Source organism: Vanellus vanellus (genome assembly GCF_965231255.1).
Source record: "Vanellus vanellus genome assembly, chromosome: 1".
Classification (NCBI taxonomy): Eukaryota; Metazoa; Chordata; class Aves; order Charadriiformes; family Charadriidae; genus Vanellus; species Vanellus vanellus.
In genome coordinates, this window is record NC_138905.1 from 144793716 (window position 1) to 144820795 (window position 27080).

The 27080-nt window shown below is 42.5% G+C and overlaps 1 protein-coding gene across 4 annotated transcripts in view; it reads right to left on the minus strand.

Annotated features, from left to right (window-relative positions):
* CD99 (CD99 molecule (Xg blood group)) overlaps positions 1 to 27080 on the minus strand; it is a 180579-nt gene that overhangs the window by 22962 nt on the left and 130537 nt on the right. For 3 of the 4 annotated variants that reach the window (XM_082498608.1, XM_082498607.1, XM_082498606.1), the window contains exon 2: positions 10053 to 10167. In XM_082498608.1, coding sequence (XP_082354734.1) covers positions 10053 to 10119 — 67 coding nt within the window. In that variant the 5' untranslated portion in view covers positions 10120 to 10167. Of the gene's footprint in view, positions 1 to 10052; positions 10168 to 27080 lie in introns of those variants that run through there. The other variant, XM_082498609.1, reaches the window with a different exon arrangement.

The following is a 27080-nucleotide window of genomic DNA, read 5'->3' on the forward strand; positions in this document are numbered from 1 at the left end:
CCCAAACGAAACAGATAAAAAAACTAAATAGATTAGTTAGAATCCAACTAAGTGGCAGCCACAGATATACGACAAGTCAGAAATGTGGCATAGGTTTTTTCAGATGAAGGTTTACTTTTTGTTTCTCATTTAAAAAAAGATTGGGTTTCTGTGGTGGGTTTTTGTTTTGTTGTTTTTTTTTTCTTCCGTCCTTCATTATTGATACTTGAGGAACAAGATAAATCTTCCCTTTTGTACCAAGGATATGTTCTTAGTAGTTCTGATGTGTTCATGTACACAGAAGAATATCTGGAACATGTTCAAGGTGAAATCGTAAGCATTTCTAGTTAAAGTGCATCCTGTGAAAGTAATGCTACTCTGGTATATTTAGACAAAAACCTTTATCAAGAATTCTCCATGTCCACCCTAGGAAATAGTTTCATCATCTCCAGTCTGATTCTGTATCACCTTCTAACACAAACCGGATTTTATATTCCAGTGTTATCACTTGCAGGCAGCCAGTACACACGCCAGACTTTAGTGTGCACGGTAAGTTGACTCATTTTGTAGAGCACCACAGGAAAGTAATAGGAATGGATAGAAAAATTGTCCTCAGGTAAGAAACGTAAGCTGAAGGAAGCCATGCCTGGGTATAGGACTGTCAGTGGAGACAGTTACAAAGATGCAATGGGAACACCCAAGGGAAAGGAATAGAAGCAGCAGTGGGTGAGGAAGAGGAAGGAGGAGACAGAGTTGGAGAGGTCTGGATTGCAGAGAAGTTGTCAGCTCGCTACAGGCACAAGCTTCAGAATCACAGATCTTGCCTGAAGTTTTGGGGGAAAAAGGTCCACATCTCTGCCTAGTTAGCACAATAAAGAGCTGACCTTTACAGAAGGCCAAAATAGCAGAAATAGTCAAAGAGGGAGAATACAGACAGGCATGGATAGCTGGAGGTGAGGGATGAAACAGTAGATTGAAGGAGAAAGATAGAAATATAGAAGAAGATAGCCTTACCCAAAAGCTTTCCACATAGGCTTCCCCAAACCCTTCCCCCAAAACCTTATCCTGAAACTTCTTGTTTCTAAATTTAACAAGGACTTGTGCAACTCCAGAGCTGCCTGTTTTGTCCAACAATAGCATCAGATCTAATAAAAACTCTGCCCTACCCAAAACATTTGCCTCACTTATTTTTAATTCACTGTATCGTGCCACTAGTACTATCACCACTACCACTAGCCCCTTCCCTCCTCACACAGGTTCAATATTTTCCTCCAAATCACAGAGAACAAACAAGTGGTGGTAAAATACAAGTCTAAACACTGTAACTCCATTTCTTTTCCAGATAGAAAAGGCTTTGAGTGTAGTGTTATTGTGGCGGTTATAAAAACAGTAATACTACCAATATTGCAAAGTACAACCAGACTTGAAGAACTGGCCATCCTGGAAATATCAGTTTAACACATTTTTCACTTTATTTTTCCTCCGGAATACTGGACTTCACAAACAGAAAAGATGCAAGCAACATTTTTCTGTGGCTAAGCAAAAAAGCACACAGAGACAGTTTTATAATTAAAATCCTATTTTGTCAATGAAATCAATAGGTTTTTAATAAGAAAGAACTTGTATTTCATGGAAAGATTAACTTGTATACCAAGTCATAACATTTACCTGATGAAAGAACAACAGCTGTCCTAAAAATAAAGTTTGATTTTACACAGCTTAAAACTCTTTGTCTCAAAGTGAAATGAGATTTGTGAATACTTTACACACATCAAGAAATGAATACCATTTCTTCTGAAAAATTTTGAAGAAACAAGAGATACAACGGGAGTTTTACAGGACTCGAGCTATGAGGAAAGTAGAGCAGAATTAACATCTGCAGTTAATTAACAGTTGCCTCAGTCAAGGGGTTCTCCTTTTACAAATACAGTTAAAAATGCCATTTCTTAGATGTTTATAGTATGTGGACTCTTCACAGATGACTGAAATCTGTATAAAGGAAACCAACTGCATTTGTTATATAGTGAATGATGTGTGTCATGAGACCTGACTTAAAATGTAAATGTTTTCTTTTAAAATTACCTTTTTCCCAAAACTTGTTAGAATGATTACTGCATTTGACATGCTAATTATGTATTTTAAAGGAACTGTTCTATAGCTAGAAAAATCTATTGTAAACAGGCCTTATGCCACAAAGAACTAAGTTCTTAGACTGTCACAGGAATTTGCCTTATGACTTTCTGGAATTCTTTGTAGAAAATCTTCTGGGTCCTGTTCTTCTGGGATCTCCCATCACATCAAATGCAGAGACTAAACCAGTTTAAAAGGAGTTTGTGATGAGTATCACTGCAGTAATTTTTACTTTCAACAGGTGAAAAACGTGTTCTCCTGCAGGAAGCGGGGAAATCTTTCCCAGACTGTTTGCAAGCATATAAAGAAAGCAAGACTTTTTTTTTTTTAATGAAAAAGCAAACTAAAACTAGTTTTTATGATACCAAGCAACTTTCCAAACACTAGCTTTTGCAGTATTGGTTCAAAGTCTGCAGAAAAGCCGACTCTGCACAGTTGCTGCCACTATGTGCTTTTGAAAGATGGCACAGAGACCTCCTGCGGCAGCTGATAAGATACAGACAGACAGGCAAAGAGCAAGACACTCAAGCTGGAACACTGTTTCTCTGTATTTAGAGCAACTTGCAGGGTCTAGGTAGCAGAGGCTGATAACAGGGTGGGACCTCTGTTGACCAAGGTGACCTACTATGTACCATGCTGGAGTAAGCATGCTGTAGGATTAACAGCAAGGCCAGAGATAATACCAATATTCCATCAGTATGGTAAATCTTGGGGAAAAATGTCCAGAAAGAATGGGAATTCTGCATGTCCCTGTCATAGATATTGGGACTTACAGATGCTCCTGAACAGAAAAAGAGAGGGTATGACCAAATAGAATGGAAGGCCTTTCAGAGATGCAGAATTGCCAGCTGAGGAGTTGTAAGCACAGGGCAGCATCAGACCTTGGTTCAACCATTGCCTTCTCCTGCCCCAGCCTCTGGACCACGTACTGTTCTGACAGCCCATCTGAATTCACTGCACTGGCAGGACACCTGCTGCTGGCCTGGCAGCATGTGCAGATAACCAAATGTACTGGGTTGTCTGGGTAAGGTGGCCAGGCAACACTTGACCCCATTCCATTGTGCCCTAATGGACACTGGTGCTCAATGCACCTTATTGCCCTTGTGTAGCAATGATCAATGAGTAGTTATTCACAGAGTAAGTGCAGCGGACACATGCCTACCGGTAGTAGAAGGGAGCCATAGCTTGAACAGACAAGATTGGTAGCCCCTACCTGTTGCCATCACCCCTACTGCCCCTGCCCTCCTTGAGCTTGACTTTCTTGACCACTGTAGATGGACAGATGAGAGAGGAAGGCATTGGGCTTTTGGTACAGGCAGCATGCTTTGTACAGGAGGGAACCAGCTACAGGACTCTTATTGACCCCAGCAATGTTGCACACACTCAGACCCAGTTGTTCTTCCCTTAGCAAAGCAAATAATTTGCTGAAAGAGGTACTGAACTGATTAAGGTGCTGCTGGTGAGATTTAAAAAAAGTAGTTAGTAATGATACCTGGAAAAACAAGGGGAGAAGGGCTCTCAAACACATTAACCTTACAACAAACCTGCTTGGCCTGAAGCATACTGGAGAATGGCAGTTAATAACAGACGTCAGAGCTCTGAATGACAGCTGCTGCATTAGCCACTGTAGTTCCAGGCATGCTGCAGCTCTTGCATGAGCCAGAAGCCAAGAGTTGTACCTAGTATGTTACAACTGATTCGCAAATGCTTTCTTTTCAATCCCTATGGCTGAAGAAGCAAGACACCAATTGCCTTCACCTAGAACTGGCTGTTGCAATGGGCGGAAACACAGCCCTACCATCTGCCATGGCTTCATCCACAAACCTTTAAAGCAACAAATTTCTAGAGAATTTTTCCACTGCATTGATGATATATTGATTAGAGGTAATCTTTATCTTTCCTAACTTGAACGGATTAGTTGGTGGCCAGCAAATCATCAATATGAGGAAGACTGAACTCCTCTGGCTATAAAATGCCTCAGCATATGATGAGTTTTATACTGAAAATAACCAATGGAGTTTGTTTACTGACGGATCCTATGATATCACAGCAGGAAATGAGGCTCCAAGCAGCTTGGAGTCCCTCCACAGAGGAGGCTGCCACCTGCAAAAGGACGAGAGGCTGCCATCAGTTTGCAGAAGTAATGGCTTCCGATGCTGCCTTAGAACATGCTCAGGAGCAGCACTGGCACTGAGTATACATATACACAGACTCCTGAGTGATCTACATATACACAGACTCCTGAGTGATCACTAATGCGGTCCAGAAATGACTCAAAGATTGGAATTGTGATAACAGCAGCAGTGAGGAAAATCACGGTCAGCAGCAGAAGAACAGAAAGTAATACAACAGCTACTTGGAGAAACATCTACTTGAATACATGGTGTTAATGTGCATATCTGAAATTCAAACGCAATTTGAGAAACATAATAACCAGGCTGACCAGTTAGCTCAGCTTGCCAGCATAGATTTAGGGTGTGAGCACAAAGGAGAGCTATTTTTAGCCAGGTAGGTCCGCGAAACTGCTGCTCATGTACTGGAGCAGGGAATGCAGCTTAGACTTGTCTCAGGAAGCCACAGTGCAAGCAACTAGGCAGTGTAAGATCTGTGGAATAACACACATGGAAAGTAGGAATGATGAACCAGTATATGTGATTGGAGAAAGGGAAGTCTGAAGAAGCCTGGCAAGTAGATCAGCCCCCTTCCCTTCAGCAACACCAGCAGGTGCTGTGTCCTCACAGTAGCAAAGAGAAATGGTTGCTAGAAGCTTTTCTACTTGGAAAGAAAAGGTAGGCAGCACCCTAGATGGAACAAACATACGTATTTGCTGGCATGATGGAATGCAGCCTTGGCTAGACTCAGATAGCAGTAGTCATTTCAAAACCACAGCTGTCCAAGAATGAGGGGAAGATTGTGCAGCAGAGTGGGTGTATCATATTGCCTCTAATCCTCAGGCATCTGGAAAGGTAGAATGGTACAATGCCTTACTTGAAACTGCAAAACTGTACTCCAGGGAAAGGAAGTCTCACCTCTATGAAGCTGGGAGTGGGGTGAAGTGGAGCTAGTTAACATAAAAGTAGGAACCCATCATAATAGCCCTACAGAAAACCATATACTCCAATTTAAGCTCAGTGACAAAGTACCAGCCAGCCCTGGGGACACCAGAATTGAGACACAAGTTCGTGTCTATCCTCCTGCAGCAATTGAAATCCCTAAGGAAGGAGTCCTTATTGCTTGAGGACCAGAAATTACCTATAAGGTGGCCCTTGGAAAAGTGAACATGAAATTAAATATATGCTGTTACATACGATAAATAATCTTATTTTACTTCATAAAATATGCTGTGTGTTTTGGAGACACAAGATCCATGTCTTTGTAGACAAGATGTATGCCCAAACAGTTCCTGTGTACATGCTGCTCAAGAACATACGTGTTATGAACTGGGCAGGGTTTCAGCAGCAGAGGGCTGCAGGGTATCCTGTCTTGGAAGAGGCCATGAACTGCCCGATGCCGCTTACAGTCATGTCATATTGGCCCTGACACTGATGGTGCACACCAAACCCTCAACTGATCAGAGGAGCACAGAGTATTCCTGCTTGAACACATGTAAGAAGCAGCATCAGCCAGCAGGGACAGGAGACACATGAGGAGATGGTCTGTGAGACTCAGAGAGAGAGACTGCAGAGGGGACATGTGGCTGGAGATGTAATCTGGGCAGGAGAAGTTGCATGCCAAGAGGGTACGTCCCTGAGGGACTGTAGCTATGACCCACCCACACCAGGGCAGGAACAGCCCTGAGGGACCATAAGTGACCCTCACTGGCACAGGCACACAGAGAAGCAAAGAAGAGCAAAGGAACATCAGCAGGAAGCAAGGAGGAACAGCAGAAAGAAACCATTAGGGATATGACCTTCCTGCTCTTCCCATCACCTCACTGAAGAAGCAGGGGATGGGCTGAGCATAACCTGCAGCGAAAACCAGGGAAGTCAAGATGGGGTGGGTAGGGGTGCTTGGCTTAAATTGAACGTAGGGAAAGGGGAGGACCTTAGAGGCTTGATTTTCTTTCTCTCAATTCCCAAGACAAGGATTAGAAGTTTGTGTTAACTGACAGTAAGCTAATGTAAGTTAAAGTTCCCTAAGTTGAGACTGTTTTGCTCATAACATTCTCTCAAAACACTTTTACTAGACTCCAAAGAGTAGGTTCCCGTGCCAGAGCATGGAAAAGCAGCTTGGATTAAAGAAAGAGGCTTGCCCCTGGCAAGATGATCTTAACTGATGAAGATTACTATTATTACCGCATTTCACTAACACAGCTGTCACCTGATGAAATACAAGTTGATTGCAGTGAGAGGTTCAAGTTAGCAAGAGTTAAAGCAGAGCCCTTTCTCAAGTGCAGGCGACCCCAGCATCAGAGTAACATCAGGAAAATATTGAAATTGGTCTTGGCTGGATGGCAGTAGGCTGAGTCACGCTTAACTCTTGCCAAGTTAAATCACTGTAACTACAGAAAGCTTAAAGATTGTTGCAGTGATGTCACTTTGATGTAGCAGTGCAGTGGCCATTTTACATAAATAAGAACACATAAAAATCTATCTTACCCGTTTGAAATTAAAGGAAACAGAAAGATGGAGAAACGTGTTGCACTTTTCGAGTTCATGCAGCCACGAAAGCACACTAGCAAGGCTACTAAAATTGTTCAACTGAAACTAAGTTGTGTGATGGTTGTTTTTTTGGTGTTGTTGTTGTTTGTTTGTTTTCTAATCAGATTTAAAAGGCAAACAACTCCAGAGACCACAAAGCAGAGATCAGTCTCCAGGAGTCCCTGAACCAAATACCTGACCCAGCTGAAAGCTCCATCTACTGCAGTACAGACAGGCTCATTTCATTGCCTTTCATCCATCTTTTTTCTCAACACTGACTTGCCTCAACAAGAAGCCAGGAGCTCAAGTGTTTCCTTCCCTTTGCTCATAGCCTTGTAATTACACTGGTCTTAGAATAAGGGATCTCCACTTGTAATTCACCTTAGGATCTTACAACACAGATACCTCAGCTTCCAGCGTGTATTTTGCTCACCTTCCGGTGTTCACTACCACCACTGTTCCTTGTGGCAACTCTGTTCCAATCAAGAAGTTCTACTCAATTCCTGCAAAGGATACTAAAAGCATGTATTTCTGAGTCCAAACTCAAGATCCTCAGTAACAAGACAGCTTTTTAGGCCTTGATCTTTCTACAGTAGATAAGGAAAACTTTTGAGCCTTGTATCTGTGTGCAGCAGTTTTCTGCTGCTCATCATGTATGGATTTTTTTGTTTAATTCTCCTTCTGTTGTGCTCTTTATAGAAATTATACAGAAGATCTGCTGCCTAATGCTTTTTTGTTGTTGTTGTTATATTTTGAAAACCAGATGCCTGAAATTAGACACTGGGCTAACCTGGTGGTTTTGCAGATATAAGATGTCTGGGCCGGTCTCGCACCTCACAGCCAGCCAAAGCCGGAAACCTCCCACCCTCTCCTCCCCTGCACCCACCGCAGTGCCACTCTCCAATGCTCAGTCCCGCCACCCCCTCGCGCTGGCTTGGACAGCCATCAAACACTCCGCAGAGCAAACTCAATGCACCAGATGATTCAGCTTGATAAGTCAGCAAGTGACTAATCTCAGTACAGGCCCCGATGGGCACCAGACCAAACACAGGAGGAGAGAAATGGAAAGATCCCACTCCTCAGCAGGGGCAAGCTCTCAGACTGCCTATAGAAACCGATGATATAAAAACTCACATTCGACCTTCCTCTGGATCCAGCCCCAATGATATCTAAATTCCAGCTTTGCCTGACTTGCAGAACACATACTCGGCAAATGAGAACATTTGAATACCAGTTTTGAGGTTAAAACTGCAAGCTCTTTTTCTAAGCAAGCTCAAATAACAAAGTTCATCCTTGCTTAATAATACATTCAAATCCTCATGATATATAGAATATTGTTTTAACACGAACAGCTTTCATGTGCCTAAAATGGGTGATCCCTAAGAAGTTCTCAGTCCCGAGGCATAGACTCACCCGCTTGAATCGTGAAAGCAAGCAGTCCCGGTGAGACCAGTCACCTCCAAACTGTCACGCAACAGCTGAATTGCTTATAAGGTAAGAACCTTAACTTTCTATAGCAATTCTACAAATTCAGGCTACAGATAGCTTACCAGCAGTGAAATTAAAATTTTCAGAAGTACGGACCTCAGGTTTTGCCTTTATTTTAATTTAAGACTGCACCATCACAAACCTGAAATTCCCCCAGAGGGCCCCACCCTCCCCAGGCTGACATCCTCAACAGTTCTTAAAATTCTTTTGCATTTTAAAGAAAAAGTGTCCAAACTAATTATAACCTATATACTTGGTTCATATTATAGGCATTAACCAGTACTCGGATAAATTAACCAGCTTTTTAAAAGATACCTGTTAAAAATCTAGCATCATTTTCTTCAGAATTTGAAACAAAACCCCTGAAGGCAGTTTTTGAGTGCCTTCCCCACGGTAAAGCAGAAACCAGACAGACTCTCTTCACCTCTAGACTTCTTGGCACTAAGTTTAGAAAGACTATTTCTGAGTAACTCCAAATACTTAAGAACATCATACCAAAGATCTTGCTGTCCGCGACCGCGAGGACTCCTTGCAGAAGTAGAGGAGCAATTTTTCCACATAAGCAGTAAGATGATATCTCAATGGTTGCAGCCTGAATCAGTTTTAAAGGCCATTACTGTAAAATTGTGCTACTTTTCCAAGAGCTCAGCTTTGCTAACCTAGCAGTTAAGATGACAATTAAGCCCACAGCAGAACTGAATTCAACCCGGCTTGAAGCCAAACTGCTTATCTGGCATCCTGCATGCAGGACCTACAGCTTCCAGTCAAAGCTAGGAATGGGTTTGTTTTTTTTTTTTCTTTCTTTCTCTCTTACAGTGAAGAGACAGGTATTTAAGTTTTGAAGTGTAACTTTTGCACAGTACCCGAAAGAAAATACCTAGGCATAGCACCAAGTATGTTTCTTAGAAATAAGTCATACAAATGGGAAATGACAGTTTGCACAGCATATTCCTGTTTAGGAGTCTTCCTCCTGGAAAAAAAAAACCCTCGGTATTGGGAACTTTGCCACTTTTCTACCCTGCCCAAACTGTTTACTTAGACCAAATACCAACCTGCTATTACATACACACCGTTTCGTTTTGATCAGGGTTGAAGAAAATCGTCCCTGACACACACTGAAGCCATGAGAAGCTTCTCAGAGAATACACTGAAGTGTTTTACACTGCAGTTTTGCCACAATAACAATTTTTTTGAATAAATGAAAAAAAAAAAAAAAACGGCCATCGCGTGAGGGCAGACTTTCTGGTGAGTAACTATCTGTTGCCCTGGAATTGCCCGAAGTCCGTTTTCTTTCCTAAAATGGAAGCCGAGCTCCGGCAGAGCTCCCCGCCGCCCCGAAAGCCCCTCCAGGCCTCCCTCAAGGACCACCCCGCACCCCACCCCCCGGACCCCCCCGGGCCGTACTGGGGCCAGCACCACGGATTCACCGCAGCGATTAAAAACAAGCCAGGGTTTCCAGCGTGGGAGGCGGGCAGAAAGCTCAGGAATACTTTTCCAATTAGTTATAAAGGGGCGGGGGGGGAGCACCGGAACACCATAACTCACAAAACAACCCAAAAAAGGGCTGGAGGGAGAGAGCGGCGTTTCCCTGCCCCGGACAGCCCGGGGGGGTAGAGGGGGGCGGGCAGCTGGCACCGGGACCCGACCGGCTCCCTCCACGGCTCCTCTCACCCCCGTCGGCCGCTCCGCCGACCGCCCTCCGCCTCCCTCACCCCCAGCCCGGGTGGACGGAGGGCAGGGGAGCCGCCCCTCCCCAAGCCCGGCGGGGCTTCGCGGTAGGACCGCTCCACGACGCCCGCCCCTCCTCCTCCTCACCTCTGGCGGGGACGAGGACGGCGAGCAGCACCACCACCACCGAAGAAAGGAGCCTCCAGCGCCGCATGGCTGCCCGTCCCACAACACGCCACCCCAGCTCACTGACGGCCGCTCCCGCCTGGCCGGAGGGCGGCACCGCGCCGCTGGGTGCGCCCCGCCGAACACGCCCAAGAGGCCGCCGCGCTGTCAGGCCGGGTGCCGCCCCCTCCTTCCCCTCTCCCTCTCCCACCACCCCGGAACGAAGCGGGGGCTGTTGCCGACCGGGGCGCTCCGCTCCGGGGCGGTGCCCGCCCTGACAGCGCGGTGGTGGCGGGGAAGGGAAGAGCGGAGGGCGCGGACCCCGCCCGGCTGCGGGCCTCTCCTCGGGCTGGCTGGGCGGAGAGTCCTTCCACCCCCCCCCAGCCCAGCGGCTCTCCTCAGGGCGCGGCGGTTGGGTGGCGGCCGTTACCCGCCATTACCGCACCGCACCTCGGCGGGCCGGAGGCGTCGGGCTGAGGCCGGGAGCCGGGGTTTGGAGTGTAGGCCGGGCCGGGCTGAGGCGAGTCCTCCCTGCTGCGGCGGGCTGGAGAAGGAGCAGGGCGCCGGGGCGTGCGGGGTGGTTACCGCTCAGCCCCCACCGCTCCTGCCTGGGAAAAGGCGGGGGGGGGGCACCGGGCCGAGGAGCCCCTCCCTCCCCCTCCCCGCCGTTTTCTGGGCGAAATGAGCTCCAGGGCTTACACACTGGTTTTGATGGCAGAGATGAAGGCTCTTGCACTGCTGCCCTCTCTCCACTCGGGCACTCTCTTGTCCCCACTTGCTCACGGGAAAGGTCACCCAGCACGGAACGCGCCAGGACATCGAATGATTTTTCCCACGGCAAGCTGGCTTTTCCTCTGGCTGGCCAGAAAATCGGTAAAACCGCTTGGAGCCTTGTATTTGTAGGCGATGCCAGGCCCGGCCCACAGCCGGCGGGTACAAACGTAAACTCAGTATGGCACTGAGTTTTCTTAACTAATGCTGCTGGTGTGGGATAGATGGATGTTAAAGATGCTGTGTTCTTATCGGTCCTTTTCTAGCAGCCATTTCATGTCCATTTGAGGGCTGGTCAGCCCTCCGGGCGCTGTCGTCACAGCCTGAAGCGCTGCTGCTGGTGGTCGGGGTGGGAGCCATGTGGAGGCAGGTGTGCAGAGCCCTGCTCAGGGGCGCCTGTGGCAAAAACAGCTCTCCCAAGTCCTGGGTTTCCATGTGCCAAGCATATGCTGATTATTAACTGGGTAATAAGTAGTTCAGTGACAGGCAGCGTATGATTTGGAAGGTGATTGGAGATGTGTGGCTGACTTGGCTCCACCAGTCGTAGGCCTAAACCTTCCTCAGAGAGGTCTGTGCCTCTTCTTCAGCATTTGTAAGGCCTCGCCAGCTGGGAAAGTGGACAGCCACAGAGTGTGAATCGCTGTCACCGGTTTAAAATTATTCTGCGCTTCAAATTAAGGATAAGCTTTTCCTTTAAAATATCTGAGTTTTGCAGGAGTAGTACTGGAGACCCCATTGAGGACTGTAGGCAGGAGGACCTGAACAGCAGGAAGTGTTTTTTCCTGTCATTAACTTTTATGGACTTGTGTTGGTTTTGGCTGGGATAGAGTTAATTTTCTTCGTAGTAGCTGGTATGGGGCTATACTTTGGATTTGTGCTGGAAACAGTGTTGATAACACAGGGATGTTTTAGTTATTGCTGAGCAGTGCTTACACAGAGTCAAGACCTTTTCTGCTCCTCACACCACCTCACCAGGGAGCAGGCAGGGGGTGCACAAGGAGTTGGGAGAGGACACAGCTGGGACAGCTGACGCCAACTGACCAAAGCGATATTCCATACAATGTGATGTTATGCTCAGCAATAAAAAGCTGGGGGAAGAAAAAGGAAGGGGGAGAACGTTCAGAGTGATGGCATTTATCTTCCCAAGTAACTGTTACTGTGATGAAGCCCTGCTTTCCTGGAGATGGCTGAACACCTGCCTGCCCATGGGAAGCAGGGAATGAATTCCTTGCTTTGCTTTGCTTGTGTGCATGGCTTTTGGTTTACCTATTAAAACTGTCTTTATCTCAACCGATTAGTTTTCTCACTTTTACCTTTCCTATTTTCTCCCCCATCCCAATGAGCAGCGGGGGGAGGGAGCATGCAACTGTGTGCTGCTTAGTTGCTGGCTGAGGTTAAATCACAACAGGAATCAACATGACGTAATTGTTAGCATCTTCCTTTTGTCTGAACTGCAAGTCTAGAAGGCAAGATTGAATATATGCACATGCATTGTGTAATCCAGAAGTATAGATCCAGTCATTAATGCTATGTGCACAACACAGGAAATTATTAGTGTTGCTCAAAGGATGCTCTTTAACAGTGTTTGTTTATAGCTGTTGATAAGCATCATCTAAGAAGTTGCTCTGGACAAAAAGAACAAGAATCAGTACTCCTCAGAGTAAATACTGTCTATTTAATCACATCATATCGAACCACTTTTTTTTTCCCCAGGATTGCAGAACTAACAGAAAAAGACTAGTTATCTCACTGGAATTACCACATAGCTTCCTGTTTCCAAAATTAGTCTTTGTCAAAGTTACTGCCTTGAGATGAGGTAAAAGCATCCTCCTGTTAGAACAGATGTGAGAACTGCACTTTGCACTAGACCTAGGGGTTTCCAGTTGGTTCAGTCCTTAAGGCAGGGGTACAGTTTGCTTGCACTAGCCACTTTATGGCTAATAAATTTTTCAGATTTATGAATATTGGCTAATTTTTTTTCAATCTTACTGATCTTTTGATCTGAAGATTTCACTGACATCTTGTGAAAATGAGTTTCATTATTTGTGGTTACCAGCTCTTCTGTGTGTGGAACTTTGATTAGAAAAAAACCCCAGGCTTTGTCATTTCACACGTTAAGCTAACTCATCTGTAAAATTAAAAATAATTTAGTACTAGGGTGGGTTATCTGATTGTGTGAGTAATATGCATAATATGAGACCCACTTCTTCTGATAGCACCTATCTTTGCCTTGCGCAACCTGCAATGGTTGTGCTAGCAGGTCTTTCACTCTGTGTCCTGCCCGTAGCCTCTACCAGGAAACTTCTGCAAACAGCTTGGGCATTTGCCTGATCTGAAGATGCTTCGGAAGGACAGAAGGTTACCTTAAGATTTATTTCTAAAGAACAGATCTTTAAAAGACATGCACACTCTATGATTTGGCTGGAAGAAAAAATCTGACTTATATGGCAGCACAATGAAGTTGTAAAGCCAGATGAAACCGTTCAAACTTGAACAAACTCAGTGATGAGCAGCTAAAGAGCTGCCTTTGCAGCTGTCTGTGAGCTATGAAGATAAATGCTCCTTCCTTCTCAGTTTCCTCCAATCCCTCTTCTGAAGTAAGATCCTTGTAGCTCTTTTCCTGCCTCCACATAACATTTTTGCCCCTTTTACCTATGAGCTCTCAACCTCGCCAGAAACCGCATAGCTCTCCAGATGTTCAAAGAAACAAAGGAAAGGCAAATACATTGTTATTTGCTACAAGCAAAGTCTTCATGGAGCAGTTAAAACCTTACTGCTCTGTCCCCTGAGGACACCTTTTGGAAGAAGAGGGCCACGGCCACTGCCAGCGATGGTGAAGCAGATGGGCAAAGATAGCTCTAGGGGAAAAAAAAAAAAAGGTGGGAGGTATTTGCAATGGTAAAAAGGTGTTCTTTGGTGCACAGACTCATTCGGTTACTGTTACAAAGTTGGTAGGAGTACTAAAATAACCCTGGAAATTATGTTGCCTTTTTTGCTTTTACTATTCACCAGAATTTGGCAATGCCCTGCAATGACTCTTTTTATTTCAGGTGCAAAGTTTCTGGTGCCAAGAACACTCATATGTAAGGAGTGTATTTGGATGTGTTGATGTTGTGGTTATGGCTTCATCTAACAGCATGTATTGGAAGGGTATTTGCCAGAAGCATCTCTTATTTTTTTTCAGTCGATTGGAAATCAAACTGAAGGGCAGGGTTTCAGCGCTGGTTTCTGTCATGGCATCTGCTGAAGCATGGATTCTGATCTTTATGTTTTTTCTTGCCATGAGAACATAAAGGTTCACATTTATCTTAATTTTTAAATAAAAATCAAACACGTGAAACCTTATTTTCTCCCGGTGTTTTCATACTTGAACTGTGAGAAGGAGAAGGGGCTAGTTCCACCAGCAAAGTTTCCTGTAAATAAGTGGAATATTTTAGCAGCTAGTTGAAGTTTTAGGGCCACAAGCAAACTGATAGGGTCTAGTTTGTCAATACAATGGTGATTTAAAAAAAAAAAAAAGAAATATAAAGCATATTATACAAACATAGTTCACACCCGTTTGATTTTTGGTTAAAGATTATAAAAACTGCATCAGGTTTGTTTGGGTTTTTGTCGTTTTGTTTTTGAAGAAGCAGCTGTAGTATTTCCAGTTCTAAGTGTATACTCAGAATGAGCCAGAGTCCAAGGGGACTCCAGAATCTGCTGCGCAGCCTCTGCTGGCTCCCTGTTGTGTGCTATTTTCTGATGCTTTCTGCTTTGCAGAACAGAAGAGACTTTAATACACTGCAGCCTAAGGATTTCTTCCTAAGGAAACAATTTAGATTCCTCTACACCCACCCTGTTCAATAAAAAAGTTCATTTCAGAAAGGAGTCTCTGCAGGAGATGTGTAGATCCCAAATAGCCTCTGCAAAGGCCAATTACCTGGTCTTAGTCACTCTCAGCTTTTCCTGCAGCAAGTGCCCTCTCTCTGTTGGTACCCCTGGTCCCTTCCAGTAGCAGCAATTATTGTAGCAGCAATTATTGCAGTATGCCTACATGACTTAAAGCACTAGCTTGGATAGGAAGGCACCAAAGTCTGTGGCAGCTGAAAGCCCGTCACTTTTAAAGCTCATCACATTTTTGCTACTACAGAGATTTCTCCTACTGTAAGTATCAGCTGGGTATTGTTTCCTTTTCAGATTGCCTCCACATAACTTTATACTTTTGTTGGTTTTTATCTTCCAGTGACATCTGTTTATACTTTGACTAAACTTCCTGTAGACTACCCGAAGAGCTTTCTATGCCTAAAGTCTATTATGGTTTTTCATAACAGTTCATAAAGAGAAATATCATTTTATAGATCATTTTTCTGCATACTAATCTATTTTTTAAGAGACTTTAGGCAAAAAGTTGTTTACAAAGTAGCTGTATATAATATGACATCAATGCTACTCAAAGTTTAGTTCCATAATAGAAGATGCAGCTTATTGATTAATGAAATAACTTATTTCTCTTTTTTTTAGCATTATTCTATTGTATGAGAATCAGAAGTATATTTTATATCCCGCATAACCCCTTTCAAGCAAATACAGCCTGCAGCAACAACCCTTAACATGTTCTTCCCCAGTTATATGGAGGCTCAGCTGTGCTTTTTGCATACATCAGTAGAATACAGGAAGGCTGTCAACCAGATTTGTAGCAGTGATACACAGTCCATTTACGTGCATTAATCTTAATATCTATAACTGTGGATACTCACTGCTAATTCTTTTCTGAGTATCTTTTCTTAACCAATTCATAGATTTTGAGGAACTAACTTTCCTACAGTTTCCTGTAGAAAAGAGCAACCTCTTCTTTACTATTTTTCTCCCCTTCTCGTAGGAGTTTTCTTATTTAATACATTAGGGCTACATACTTCAACCCTTTTCCTCTAAAGCCAATTTCATTTTCTTCTGCAATAACTCACACCAGTTGATATGGAACAAGTAACCTTTTATTAGGATCAGGTGTTAAATATCTAGCTACCCATCATCTAAGGTATTGAATTACTTATATGTAAGCAATGGCTTTCTTAAGATGTTTTAATAGTTCCTCTGAAAGATCTAGTGATGTCAGAGTAAGTAGGATATAAAGAGGTCGTCTTTGTTAGAATTAATTCTGTGGTGTTTTTATGCTAAGCATAACAAATGTGTTTTTTTTTATTATTATTATATTGTATTTTTATGTTGTATTGTATTTTTATTTTCTCTTCTGTTGGAAAAGATTTTTTTTTACAGTTACTGCAGTGTGTTAAAATTTCTGTTATTTATTATTAATTATTTATATGCATCTTCTTCAAGTAAAGATTTATTTTCTTTAATTCCTGTTTCAGTAGACTATAGTATACTCACTGAATTCCAGCGAGTTGAGTTTTCTGCTGTCTAGAGAGCCGTTTATAACATTTTGTGTTCATAATTTTATAGGCTAGAAATATGTGGTTAGTATAAATGCTGAAAGCAGTCTGGTTGTAGCAGTATATGGTATAGACCTCTACATAGGCTTATCAATTACAGAGAAAAGCTTTTTTTTTAAAGATAAACCCTTGTGAAGTATGCAATGGTGTAGATGTATCCAATGAAAGTAAAGTAGGTCTTCTGCTGATAGGAGCTCTTGATTCCTCTAGTACTATTTCAATTTTATACTAACTGTGTAAATCTGTCTTTGTAATTTAACTGCTGAGATTCAGATTTCATGGTCCGCTACATATCTTTTGAAACCTGTTTCTCCTATATCTGCATTTCACCATGAAACTTTCTTTTAAATATTTTCAGTCACTTCTATTTTAATGTAAATATTTGACTTACTGAAAAGAAAACTTGAAATACCTTTCCTCTGTTTCTGGCAGAGTGACATTTTCAGTAATGAAATGTTTGTTCCTTTTGAAAAACCTGTGATATCCAATTTTTTTTTTCTTTTTTCTTCTAAGAACAAAATAATTCAATTTTAAGATGATAACTTAGTGCTGGCTTTGTATGTTCTTTTTCCTGATGTTAAATTCTGTTTGTCTCTGATATTCAGAAAGGAAGGAAGGAGAAAACTGACTAAAGCAGTTCTTAAACAGTTAAGTGCCACATTCAATTTATATTATTTGATTGAGCTGCATCCTTCCGAGTCTAAATGAATGCAGTTTTGGCACTCCTGACATGTATTAGAGGTGTTTTATTCTATAAAACAGGAACATATGAATGTATGTTTTATTTGTTCCAGTACTGTTCCCATTTGCTGTATTATCTGAACATATCGTACTTAATATTTTTGTTATTTGTATTTTCTCCTCAAAGGAGACATAGCTCACTTTCATATTCACAAGGAGTAAAACAAAGTTGGAATGCCTTAATTTTCAACCACAGAGTGATGTTTGCGATAGTCCCAGTACTGACATGGTCTAGACTGTAAAAAAAGGCAGAAGGTTCCCCTGTTCTCAAAAATGTCCCTTTCAAGCATAAGTCTGCATGCCTTACTGTTTCAGAATCACATTTCCCAAAAACATCTTTCATGTAAAAATTAGGGGAAGCAGTCGTACACATCACTGCATGTGTTCCCCTTCCTTTCCTTGCCTCTGGAATGCAGCCCTGGGTAACTAGGGCTTGCTAGGGCTTGCTTTCCTGCGTGCCCTCTGATCCATTCATCCAAAGCTGCCTCCAGGATGGGCCAGAAGGCCATCTGCACCAGGGACGTGAGTTGGACCAGTTGCCTTGAGGGGCAGTTAGTTTGACAACTGCATGAACTTTAAGATGACCAGGATTTAAGAATTTTGGTGGTTATCCAAGGAGATAATCTCAGGTTATGTGCTGTGCTGAGGGCTTGGTTTAGAAACAACTGATTTAAAACAGGGTAGAAAGCTACGGTTTATTGAAATCTAATTGTTCTTCCATGGATTGTTGTCTTCTATATCTCCACCTCTGTTATGTAGCACAGGTTATGTGACTGCTCAGTTTCATAAACACGGTGAAGGTGTAGCTGGATTCTTGAAAGAGGACAGCAGATCTGACAAATGTGGCAAGAATTTAACAGCCATTTGTGAAGGCATTTTGTTCATAATGATTTTTGTGTATGCATGCTAGATGCATCACATCAGGGCAAAATCTTTTGAGCTGCACTGATAAAACAAAAACATCTCTGTATTTCTCGCTTAGATCTCCATATAAGAGTCCTTCATTAAGATGCTATGGCAAATGCTGTTGGCAACTTCAGCTGCCTACAGTCTAAGATGGGCATAAGCTATTTTAGTTGTGTGTTGCAGAATAAAAGAAGCAGCTGCTCCAGTGTGGTATGAAGCGTACTGCTGTTGCACTTGGCATTAAAGGGAGCCATCAGCAAAGATGGAGAGGGACTCTTTATCAGGAAGTGTAGTGATAGGACAAGGGGTAGTTTAGTGGAACCTGATCTAGTGGAAGGTGTCCCTGCCGATGGCAGGCAGGTTGGAACTAGATGATCTTTAAGGTGCCTTTCAACCCAAACCATTCTGTGATTCAATGATTCTATGATTAAAACTTTTAAATTTGCGCTTCGGGCCCAGTTCATAGTTTGAAAGACAGTGGCCTCCGTCTTTGCATAGCCTGGCTATGGACTCTGTGAGCCAAAGAAGCTCAAGTCACTAAGTCATGCATGTGTACGGAAAGACACTCAGTTTAGTGCCTGTGCACCACGACAGGTAGACACCATCTGTTCTCAAAAAGACAAAGCTATATAAATGAATGCGAAGTCATGGCAGTGGAAAACTTGCAATGTTTTAAATATGTGGATACCCAGAATCAATCTCCTTTCACACAGAGAACTAAACACATTGCTAGTCATGCATGGTCTTAGGAACAAACTAATCCAAATAGGCAAATGACCCCTAATGTGTGGGTGCTTAAAAAGGCAGGTAGGAAACCATTATTTTATTTCCCTTTGAAAACTTTGAAATTCTTTAAAGAATAATTTCCCGCATTTCCTGCTTTGCTTTAAGATCTTTCTTGTGGTTTATCTCATCATCTGTTTAGGAGCAGATAACAGTCTGTGTCTTTGTGCTCAATGATGCCGATTAGACAGCTCACGAGGCTCCCTCCCTCCATAGAGCTTTTTTTGGATCATGACACAGAAATGCGTGGCTGTCCTCGTGCACTTTGTTGGTGAGCAAAGTTGATTTCCTGAGTTTGGTTCCCAAAAGATGACTGTTAGTATCCTTTCCCTTGCAGCTGTACAGCAGTGGCAGAGAGAAGGGTGTAACAGTGGGGAAGCATAGATATTTGTCTGGGTGAGAAAAAGCAAAAAGTTGAGGATTTGCTGATACTGATGTCGTGGTCCAGCTGAGAAGAAACCAAAAGCAGTTTAAATTATTCAGTGGTTCAATTTACAGTCAGCAATAATGTATTTCACAAATTAATGAGTTGATTCATACTTGGACTTTCTTTTTTTGAAACTGGTGATTTAAAGTCAGTTGAAGGGCAAGAGTAACATTGTAGGGTTTTTTCCACACTACAGAGGAAAATAATTTTTCCTCCAATTCTCTTTTATTTGCTTCTGCCTTCACAGAAAAAAAGCACGTATACCAGAAAGGCACTTAGTAAGCTTAAATAATTCAAGTTCTCTTTTATTATTTCCTTAAAGGACATTTTATGAATAAAAAATTACTTATTTATATGTGATTTTGTTGTGAATGCTGGGATCTGGGGGTGGATCCACACTGTAATTCTGAGCAAGAACATTCACAACATCACATACTTCTAATATTTTTCTCTTATTAGCTAAAGGAAAAAAAAGAGAAGTGCAGCTTACTAAAGTAAGCTTATAATGTTCTTGATTGCTTAATTTTTTTACTGCGTTGTAAAATTAAGAAAAAAAAAAAGAAATACAAGGCGAAATGGTATGTATGTGAAATACAAACCACACAGCTGGAACACCCCCTTTTCCTGTCTGTGTAGTTTAGGAAAAGTCATTAAATCAAACAATGTAGCATTTTCCACTTGAGCACATAAAATTTGAGTTCATAAAACAAGCGAGCATAACTGTACCTGCCTTGGGAACACTAGCTGTGAATAACTTCTCCATAGAATTTAAGAAATGTGGAAAGCAAGCATCACTTGAGAAAAATAGCTCATGCATTTGTCATTCCCGCATCCATTTTTCTGACTCATTTATTTTTACACTGCTCTTTTCCTAAGTGCCCAGAGAGCTATCAGAAAGCTTAAACAAATGAGAGCAAATCCTCCTGCCTTGTTTTGGCGGGGGTGGAGTGGGGAATTGGAGTGAGGTCTCACTGGTCCTGATAAAGCCAGATTTTCACATATGGGGCTTGTCGTTACCAGGTTCCAAATCACAAAGCTGTTACTGCTTGCCTTTCCTATCATTGCTTCACCTTCTTTTCCGCATGTACTATTGCAATTTTTTGCCTTGTCTCCTTCTTCTGTGCCTGGGTAATTGGAAAAGTCATTTTAGCCTGCCCTTGCTGTCTGCTGAGAGCTCTAGAGAGGAGCTAGCACAGGAATTCACCGTGCCCTTAGTTTCAGGCACCCCCAGCTATGTTTAGTACTGCGGAGTCAGGGAGGAGACCACGTTGTGACACGACTTGTGTGGAGACCGTTCCCCCACATCCTTGTAATGTGCTTGCCAGGATTTAAAAGAAGCTAAAACTACATAATCATATCAGACATGGAGGAGAGATCAAAAGCACAAATGTGTGTATTGATGAGGTCTTGCATTGCTGCTGACTACGCTGTATCTCATCTCTTGTGCAAAACCAGCTCGAACCCTAATGATGAAGACGGTTTGTTATGCTTCAGTCTGTATTGTGTTGAGTGCAGTGACAGACTTCAGTATTTTAAAACCAGCTAAGAAAATGGAATGTATTGTGTTGTTCATATTATATCTTAGAAGACAGATAAAGTTTATGGATCTGTCCAGGGCATTTCCACCATACTCATATATTTTACTATAGATGGTCCCCAGTTCTAGTTGACATCTGCTGATATATATGCCAGGGGGAATCTTTTAAATGTACAAAATACTACAGAAATCTATAATTTCTTTCTTCTTGCTCATTAGTAAGAACTAATTGTGTGTACATTTCTATGCTTTGAGTGACAAAAATACATTTGCCACCTCAGTTCCCTCTCTCCAGGAGCATCTGGCTAGCACAGGTTCCTATAGAAGACTACTGTGTAATGGGACACTAGGGACAGCTGTGGCCTATGGTTTAGATGAACTTTAGCAGAAAAATAGAGAGAGGTGCACTTAGCCTCTCTCTGTGAATGTTGTGTGAGGGAGTGTGCCTACAGGGAATGAGCTGTCCTTGTATAATTAAGGTAGCCAAGTCCTACAGAGCGCCACTGCCTTTATATTAGAGTACAGAATGCACAAAATGATTTTTGGTTTGTGCAAAGGTTCAAAAGAGGACTTTCCACATTTTGAGCAAGGACAGTGATTGTTTAGTGATGCAAACAGGGAGCTTAGTAGTTGAGATTTCTGTTTCTATTCCTGGTTTGTGATCTCGAAAACATCAGACTCTCTTCCTCTTGTTTCTTTCCATAGCTCTACAAATGGACTGACATCCTTGAAACTTTCAAAAATTAGATCTAATTTTTTTTAACAAGCTAAAATGTTCTGGGTGTAATCCTTGGATGCAGCCAACACAGATGCAGTGGATGACTTGAGCAGACCACAGGTGGCATTAAAGTCATTTCTGTCTTCCTGGATACAGCACTGGGAAGGCTACATTTCAGCCTTCGCAGCTGAAGTTAGCACAGCTGAAAAACTGACCCAAACTTTATTGCAACATCTTCGCTGAGGTTGTGCAGTTAGCAGGAGCACGCAGCACACTGAGTCTCAGCTGTGTCTTGTTACATTCTGTTGCTGGGGGGATTCGGCAGCACAAAATTGACACCACCAGAAAAAAACAGATGTTTACAACGTGTTGTTTCTCTGACATAGCAACAACAACCCATTGTTTTCCAGAGGTTTAACTTTGTATAAAAGAGACATCAAGTCTCTTCCACCCTCTACCAGCCACTCTCTACAATAGCTGCCTAGCCCACTTTTTCTTCCTCTTCTTTGCTGCTGAAGACAGCACTGAGAAGAAGCAGGTAGAAGAAACTCTTCCTTACTGTCTTAAGTACAGCTGAAAAGCTTTTGAAACACCTTCAGATCCACAGTACTTTTCTCTGCTGCATTAACTCTACTCACTAGCCTTAGTGTTTACATCTTAGAGCTGGCTAATGACAAGGAAAATCGAGCTTTGCTTATCTATTTGTCCTATGGTAATGAATTTTCTGCTTCAGAAGTAATGCTGGGCAGGGGAGGATGCACGAGGAGGGTGAAGCACTGGACAAACATGCATTAGACCTGACAAGTTCTGTTCTGGCCCAATGCTTTTGCAGTGAACTTTTTAAACTCGACACAATGGGATTTAAAGAAAACATCAGCTCAGCACACCAGTTCTACTGTTTTATTGTCCTCGCTTGGCAACAACTGAATGTCATGTTTGTGCTGTTCTTGCACATGCCTGTGCATCTTTATTTACAAATAATAATTTATATAACTTCTTTTAAATTTTATACAACTCTTGAAGATAGTCGCATGACTTGCAGCATTTATTTGTTTAGAAAATTAATGGCATTGTAATCTTTTGCCTTTTCATTTATCATATTCCTAGTTCCTGTGAGTTTCCAGGTATGTTTAATTACTGGAGTAATTCACAGTGTACCATAAATTGTCTTCTCCTCAGCTATCAGCATTTCTTCAGTGAGGCTTTTGTATAATGATAGAAAGGACTTTACACATATAAAAAGTGAAACTTATACACACAACTAATTTGATATATATATAAAGTCAGTTATTCAGCTAAAACCACCTAAGACCAGAAGACTAAAAGTTTAGGTTTACATCCTTGTTCAAGTATTCTAGCTTATCATATGGGAAGGTAAAAATCAACACTTGATCCCTTGGTCCAATTCTCAGCCATCTGGCTTGCGGGCCCTTAATTTACTCAGCAGCGTTGATTTTGGGTGGAGCTATTTAATAGCTCAGAAATATTCCTTAGTAGAGAATGGAAGAAAATCTTTAAATCTACATCCTCACAAGTATGTTCTTTCAGAAGCTGAAGTAGGACATTTTTTTTTTTGCAAGGAGAGGCAGATGCATTTATGTGTGGCTATATGTGCGTTACAGATTATGTCTTTGACTCTGTTTTCAAGAAAAAAATATCATTAATTTGTGTTGCCTTCCTCATATGCTATTTGGGGAATGTCTCAGAAATGCCTGCTCTTGCTGGAGAAGTGAAAAGGAGTAGCAGTGAACTGAAATCTTACCTCCTCCAAACTGTGTAGGAGAGGTTGCCATTCCTTTTTCATAGAAAGGTGCTTTCTGCTAACAAAATCCCAGCATAACTTATTTCTCAATTGCGATCACTGTACTTGTGATCCAACAAGCAAACACTAGGTGCTAGGTTTAATTACTTTCTTTGTTAAAATACAACTGTTTAGCCTGTGTGTTAAAAACCAAGCAACCAAAGGCCTGCTCAATGATTTCCATTTCTTTGCAAAGACTGAGAAAAGAGGAACAGCATCTGCAGCAGGCACAGTACATGAGCAATATGATCTCTGGGAAGCTGTAACCTACCCAGACTCTCTATAGACACTATCCAACTGCAACCCTGTAGTTCACGTTAAGGGATTTCCTTCCTCGAGATTTTCAGCTGATTTCAGCTGTAGCAATATGTGGTAAAGGAAAACACAGTCTCTTGGGTAGGGCACATGCGCTGTGCCAGAGAGAACTTACACACAAGTTGAAACTTTATACCATGCACATTCTCCACCCTCTGATAAAGGAAACGGTCAGCAAAGCGCACAGAACAAAGAAGCCTATGACTCATGAAATGGATTAATGGGGTTTTACTAGCATGCCTAGTTTGAGTTGAGTATAAAGGATAAAAGATGTCTCAGATCATCCCTGGTGAATTAAGCAAATGTTGGATTTAGCTGTGGTTGTGCTTGCTGTTCATATTTGGAAGCTGATTTCTGTTGGAATTTATCATATCTGTTGTTTTTCTTCATAAAATCTTTTTTGGTGTAGCCAGTAACTGTGGGCCAAAAAGAAGGCATGCACACATACAATAGCTGTGGGTTGTATTTTAATAGGGATCCCTACTGCTTATCATTGCTGTTTTATGTAATTGTCTGGAAAAGGTCAGCATAGTTTGTGCTGTGAACAACTGAAGCTGAAAATTTTGATTTTTTTTTTTTTTTGTATGCACTGGGCTTGTAATCTTTTGACTAAATGCAGTATGAAAAAGAAACTGTAGAAAAAAAATGAGGCAATTCCAGCCTCTGGCCTTGCACCTTTGCTCTTAAACTGTTGTGAATCTTACTAACAAAGCTAGTCCCAAATAAGAGCTGGTTACAGAATGTTGGTTTAAAGACAGAAAAATGTTCAGATCTTTAGCTAAGGCCAGTCCCATAGTGCTTGGTTGGTTTGTTTCTGTATCATCTCATAATTTCTCTGCTAGAATATCTATAATTTTGATTTTGCTTTCTCTAGCTCCAGATGCAGTCATCTTTGTTGTGACTTTTTATGTTGATTATACTTCTCTAATTACTTCTATTGGCTTAGTATAGAATTTAAAGTATTTGCTTTGCTTTTAATATGCAGTGTTCAATGCAGCTGGCTGGTTGCTTAAATACATCTCAGAGGAGGATAGGGCTGATGGAGGGTTCCTGCTGTTGGCGAAATGAAGTTGGCCCCTGCTGTCATGAGGAAGATCAGGAAGAAAAATTCAATTCCAGCTTTTATTTGAACTAAAGAGCATGCTGGAAGAAGGCTCTGAAAGAGATTTGGGCATGGAACTTGGTCCTTGAGGGACTGGGAAAGGAAGCCAGGCCTTATGTTGGATTGAGAAGGCCTGCTGAGAGCTCGCCTGCAAAGCCAAGGCAAGCTTTTGTTTGCTTGAGAAACGGGGACCCAGAAGTGACCACTGGCAGTGGAGCTATGTTATGGAGCTGCAACCTGAGGAAATGTACAGCAATGGCAACAGGACTGAAACCAAAACCGGTCTAGAAGGCGGCAGTGGCAGAGGAGACCACCCTTAAGGTTCTTCAGTACTTTCATAGAATTACAGAATTCATAGAAAGGAAGGGACCTTTAAGATCATCAGGTCCAACCATTGACCTAACCTGACAAAACCACTTCTGAACCATGTCCCCAAGTACCACGTCTACGCTTTTTTTAAACACCTCCAGGGATGGCGAATCCACCACCTCCCTGGCCAGCCTATTCCAATGTTTGATAACCGTTTCAGTGAAAATTTTTTTCCTAATATCCAATGTAAACCTTGCCTGGCATAACTTGAACCCATTTCCTCTCGTCCTATCATTTGTCACCAGGGAGAAGAGGTCAGCCCCCACTTCTCTACAGCTTCCTTTCAGGTAGTTATAGAGAGTGATAAGGTCTCCTCTCAGCCTCCTCTTCTCCAGGCTAAACAACCCCAGTTCCCTCAGCCACTCCTCATAAGACTTGTCCTCCAGATTCCTCACCGGGGGGGAGGTGTTCCTCCCTTACTGTTTAATATGTAATAGACAGAGTGCAAGGGCTTTTCTTCCAGTGTTCCTGGGAAAAGCAGCATAAATTTCTCAAGTTCAAATTACGTTGTCCCCACTCAAAAGTACATCTTGTTAGTCTTGCTGTCTGTGTTTGGGAAGGCAGAGATATACAGAGATATGCACAACAGAAACATAGCTGAATTGTTATGAAAACGTGCACTTCTTGATAAGCAATGGAAGCAACTCCTTAAACCCACTTTACTTGTAGAAGTTTATTCTCAAAAAGATGAAAAAATTTCCATCAACGGTCTCCTAAGATGTGTTTCTACCAGGGGAGTCTGGGAGTGATTCCCACCCCTTGGCTTCAGATGTATCACTTAGCACCATCCCGGTATTGAGTCAGGTGAAGACCCAGATACACATCTCTCCTGGAAATTTAGGCATTGGAGGGAGTTGCAGCATTTTTCAGGGGGTCCCATAATCAGGATGACTGGGAATCAAGATATGCTGTGGTCCTGCTGTGGAGTATGTCCATCCTTTGAGGTAAACATGGTCACAGATGCTCAAAAATCAAAGGCAGGGTTATTATGTAAGCAGTCCATCTACATAAGGAAGGAGAAAACCGTATGTAGGAGAGTTGCTTTGTCATGGCAGAAGCAGGCATAAAGACTGCCTTTTGACACACCTGATGTTGCTTTCATAAAATATTCAAAGAAGCGTGTGAATAGTGAGCTGTAACCAAAGCGAGAAGCAGCACTCGCTCAGTGAAGGATGCACACCAGATTTACTCAGAGCAGCAGAAGCTGCAAGACAGCTGCCCCATCAGAAGTGAATCTAGAAGTGAAGTCTTTGTTTCAGTTGAATCTATGTATTTGTTTGGGGGTTATTTCCCCTTTGTAGCCTTGTTTTGCCCCAAATTAGATACAATAAAATCAGTTAATTATTCATATTTGAATTGTGTTTCATAATGATTTTGGCTTCCTGGGAACAGGAAACCTGTATGTACATTAGTTTCCCTTAGAGAATAATGAGCCTATAGATAGGGCAAGCAATTGTAGTTTCGCTTTACCTCCTCTGAGGTTTGTCTTACGATTATCTGGCACTTGCACGATTGTGGCTACAGCGGTGCAAAGGCCAGATGAAAGTCTATAACACCACCTGCTGCACTTGTGAAGAAGAATATCCTTCAGCAGATGTTGGTCAGGACTGTTGTAGATAACACAAATTTGTAGAGATACTCAGACACCTGGCAGAGGTGCTGCTTCTCCTACCAAAGCCAGAACATGCAGAAAAGCATAGAAAGCTAAAAGTTCAATGTCAGAAGAGTGCAGTCCACAGTTTGTCCTAGCAGGAAACTTTCCTTGGGAAAGGGAGGAAAAAAGAGAGCCTTTGACAGAGGGTGCAGTTATGGAAAGAAGATTGGCTCCTGCTGTCCTTCAGTGCCAGGGACGGTCACGCAGCAAAATGCAAAGGGCCCTCCCTGCAGGGTAGGTAGCAAGCACTACCAGTGATGTCTTTGTGTTGACTCCTGAGCTTGTCTGCTTGTTCTTAGTAAGTTTGTGTCCCAGCAGAAAAGCCAGAAGGAAATACAGGCATAGAATTTAATTCTCTGTGTATAAGGGAGCAAGGCTGGACTCTGCATAAAAAATAGGGAGGATCCGAAATTAGTCATGACACAAAGTGGCTTTTGTGTGATATAACCAGCTC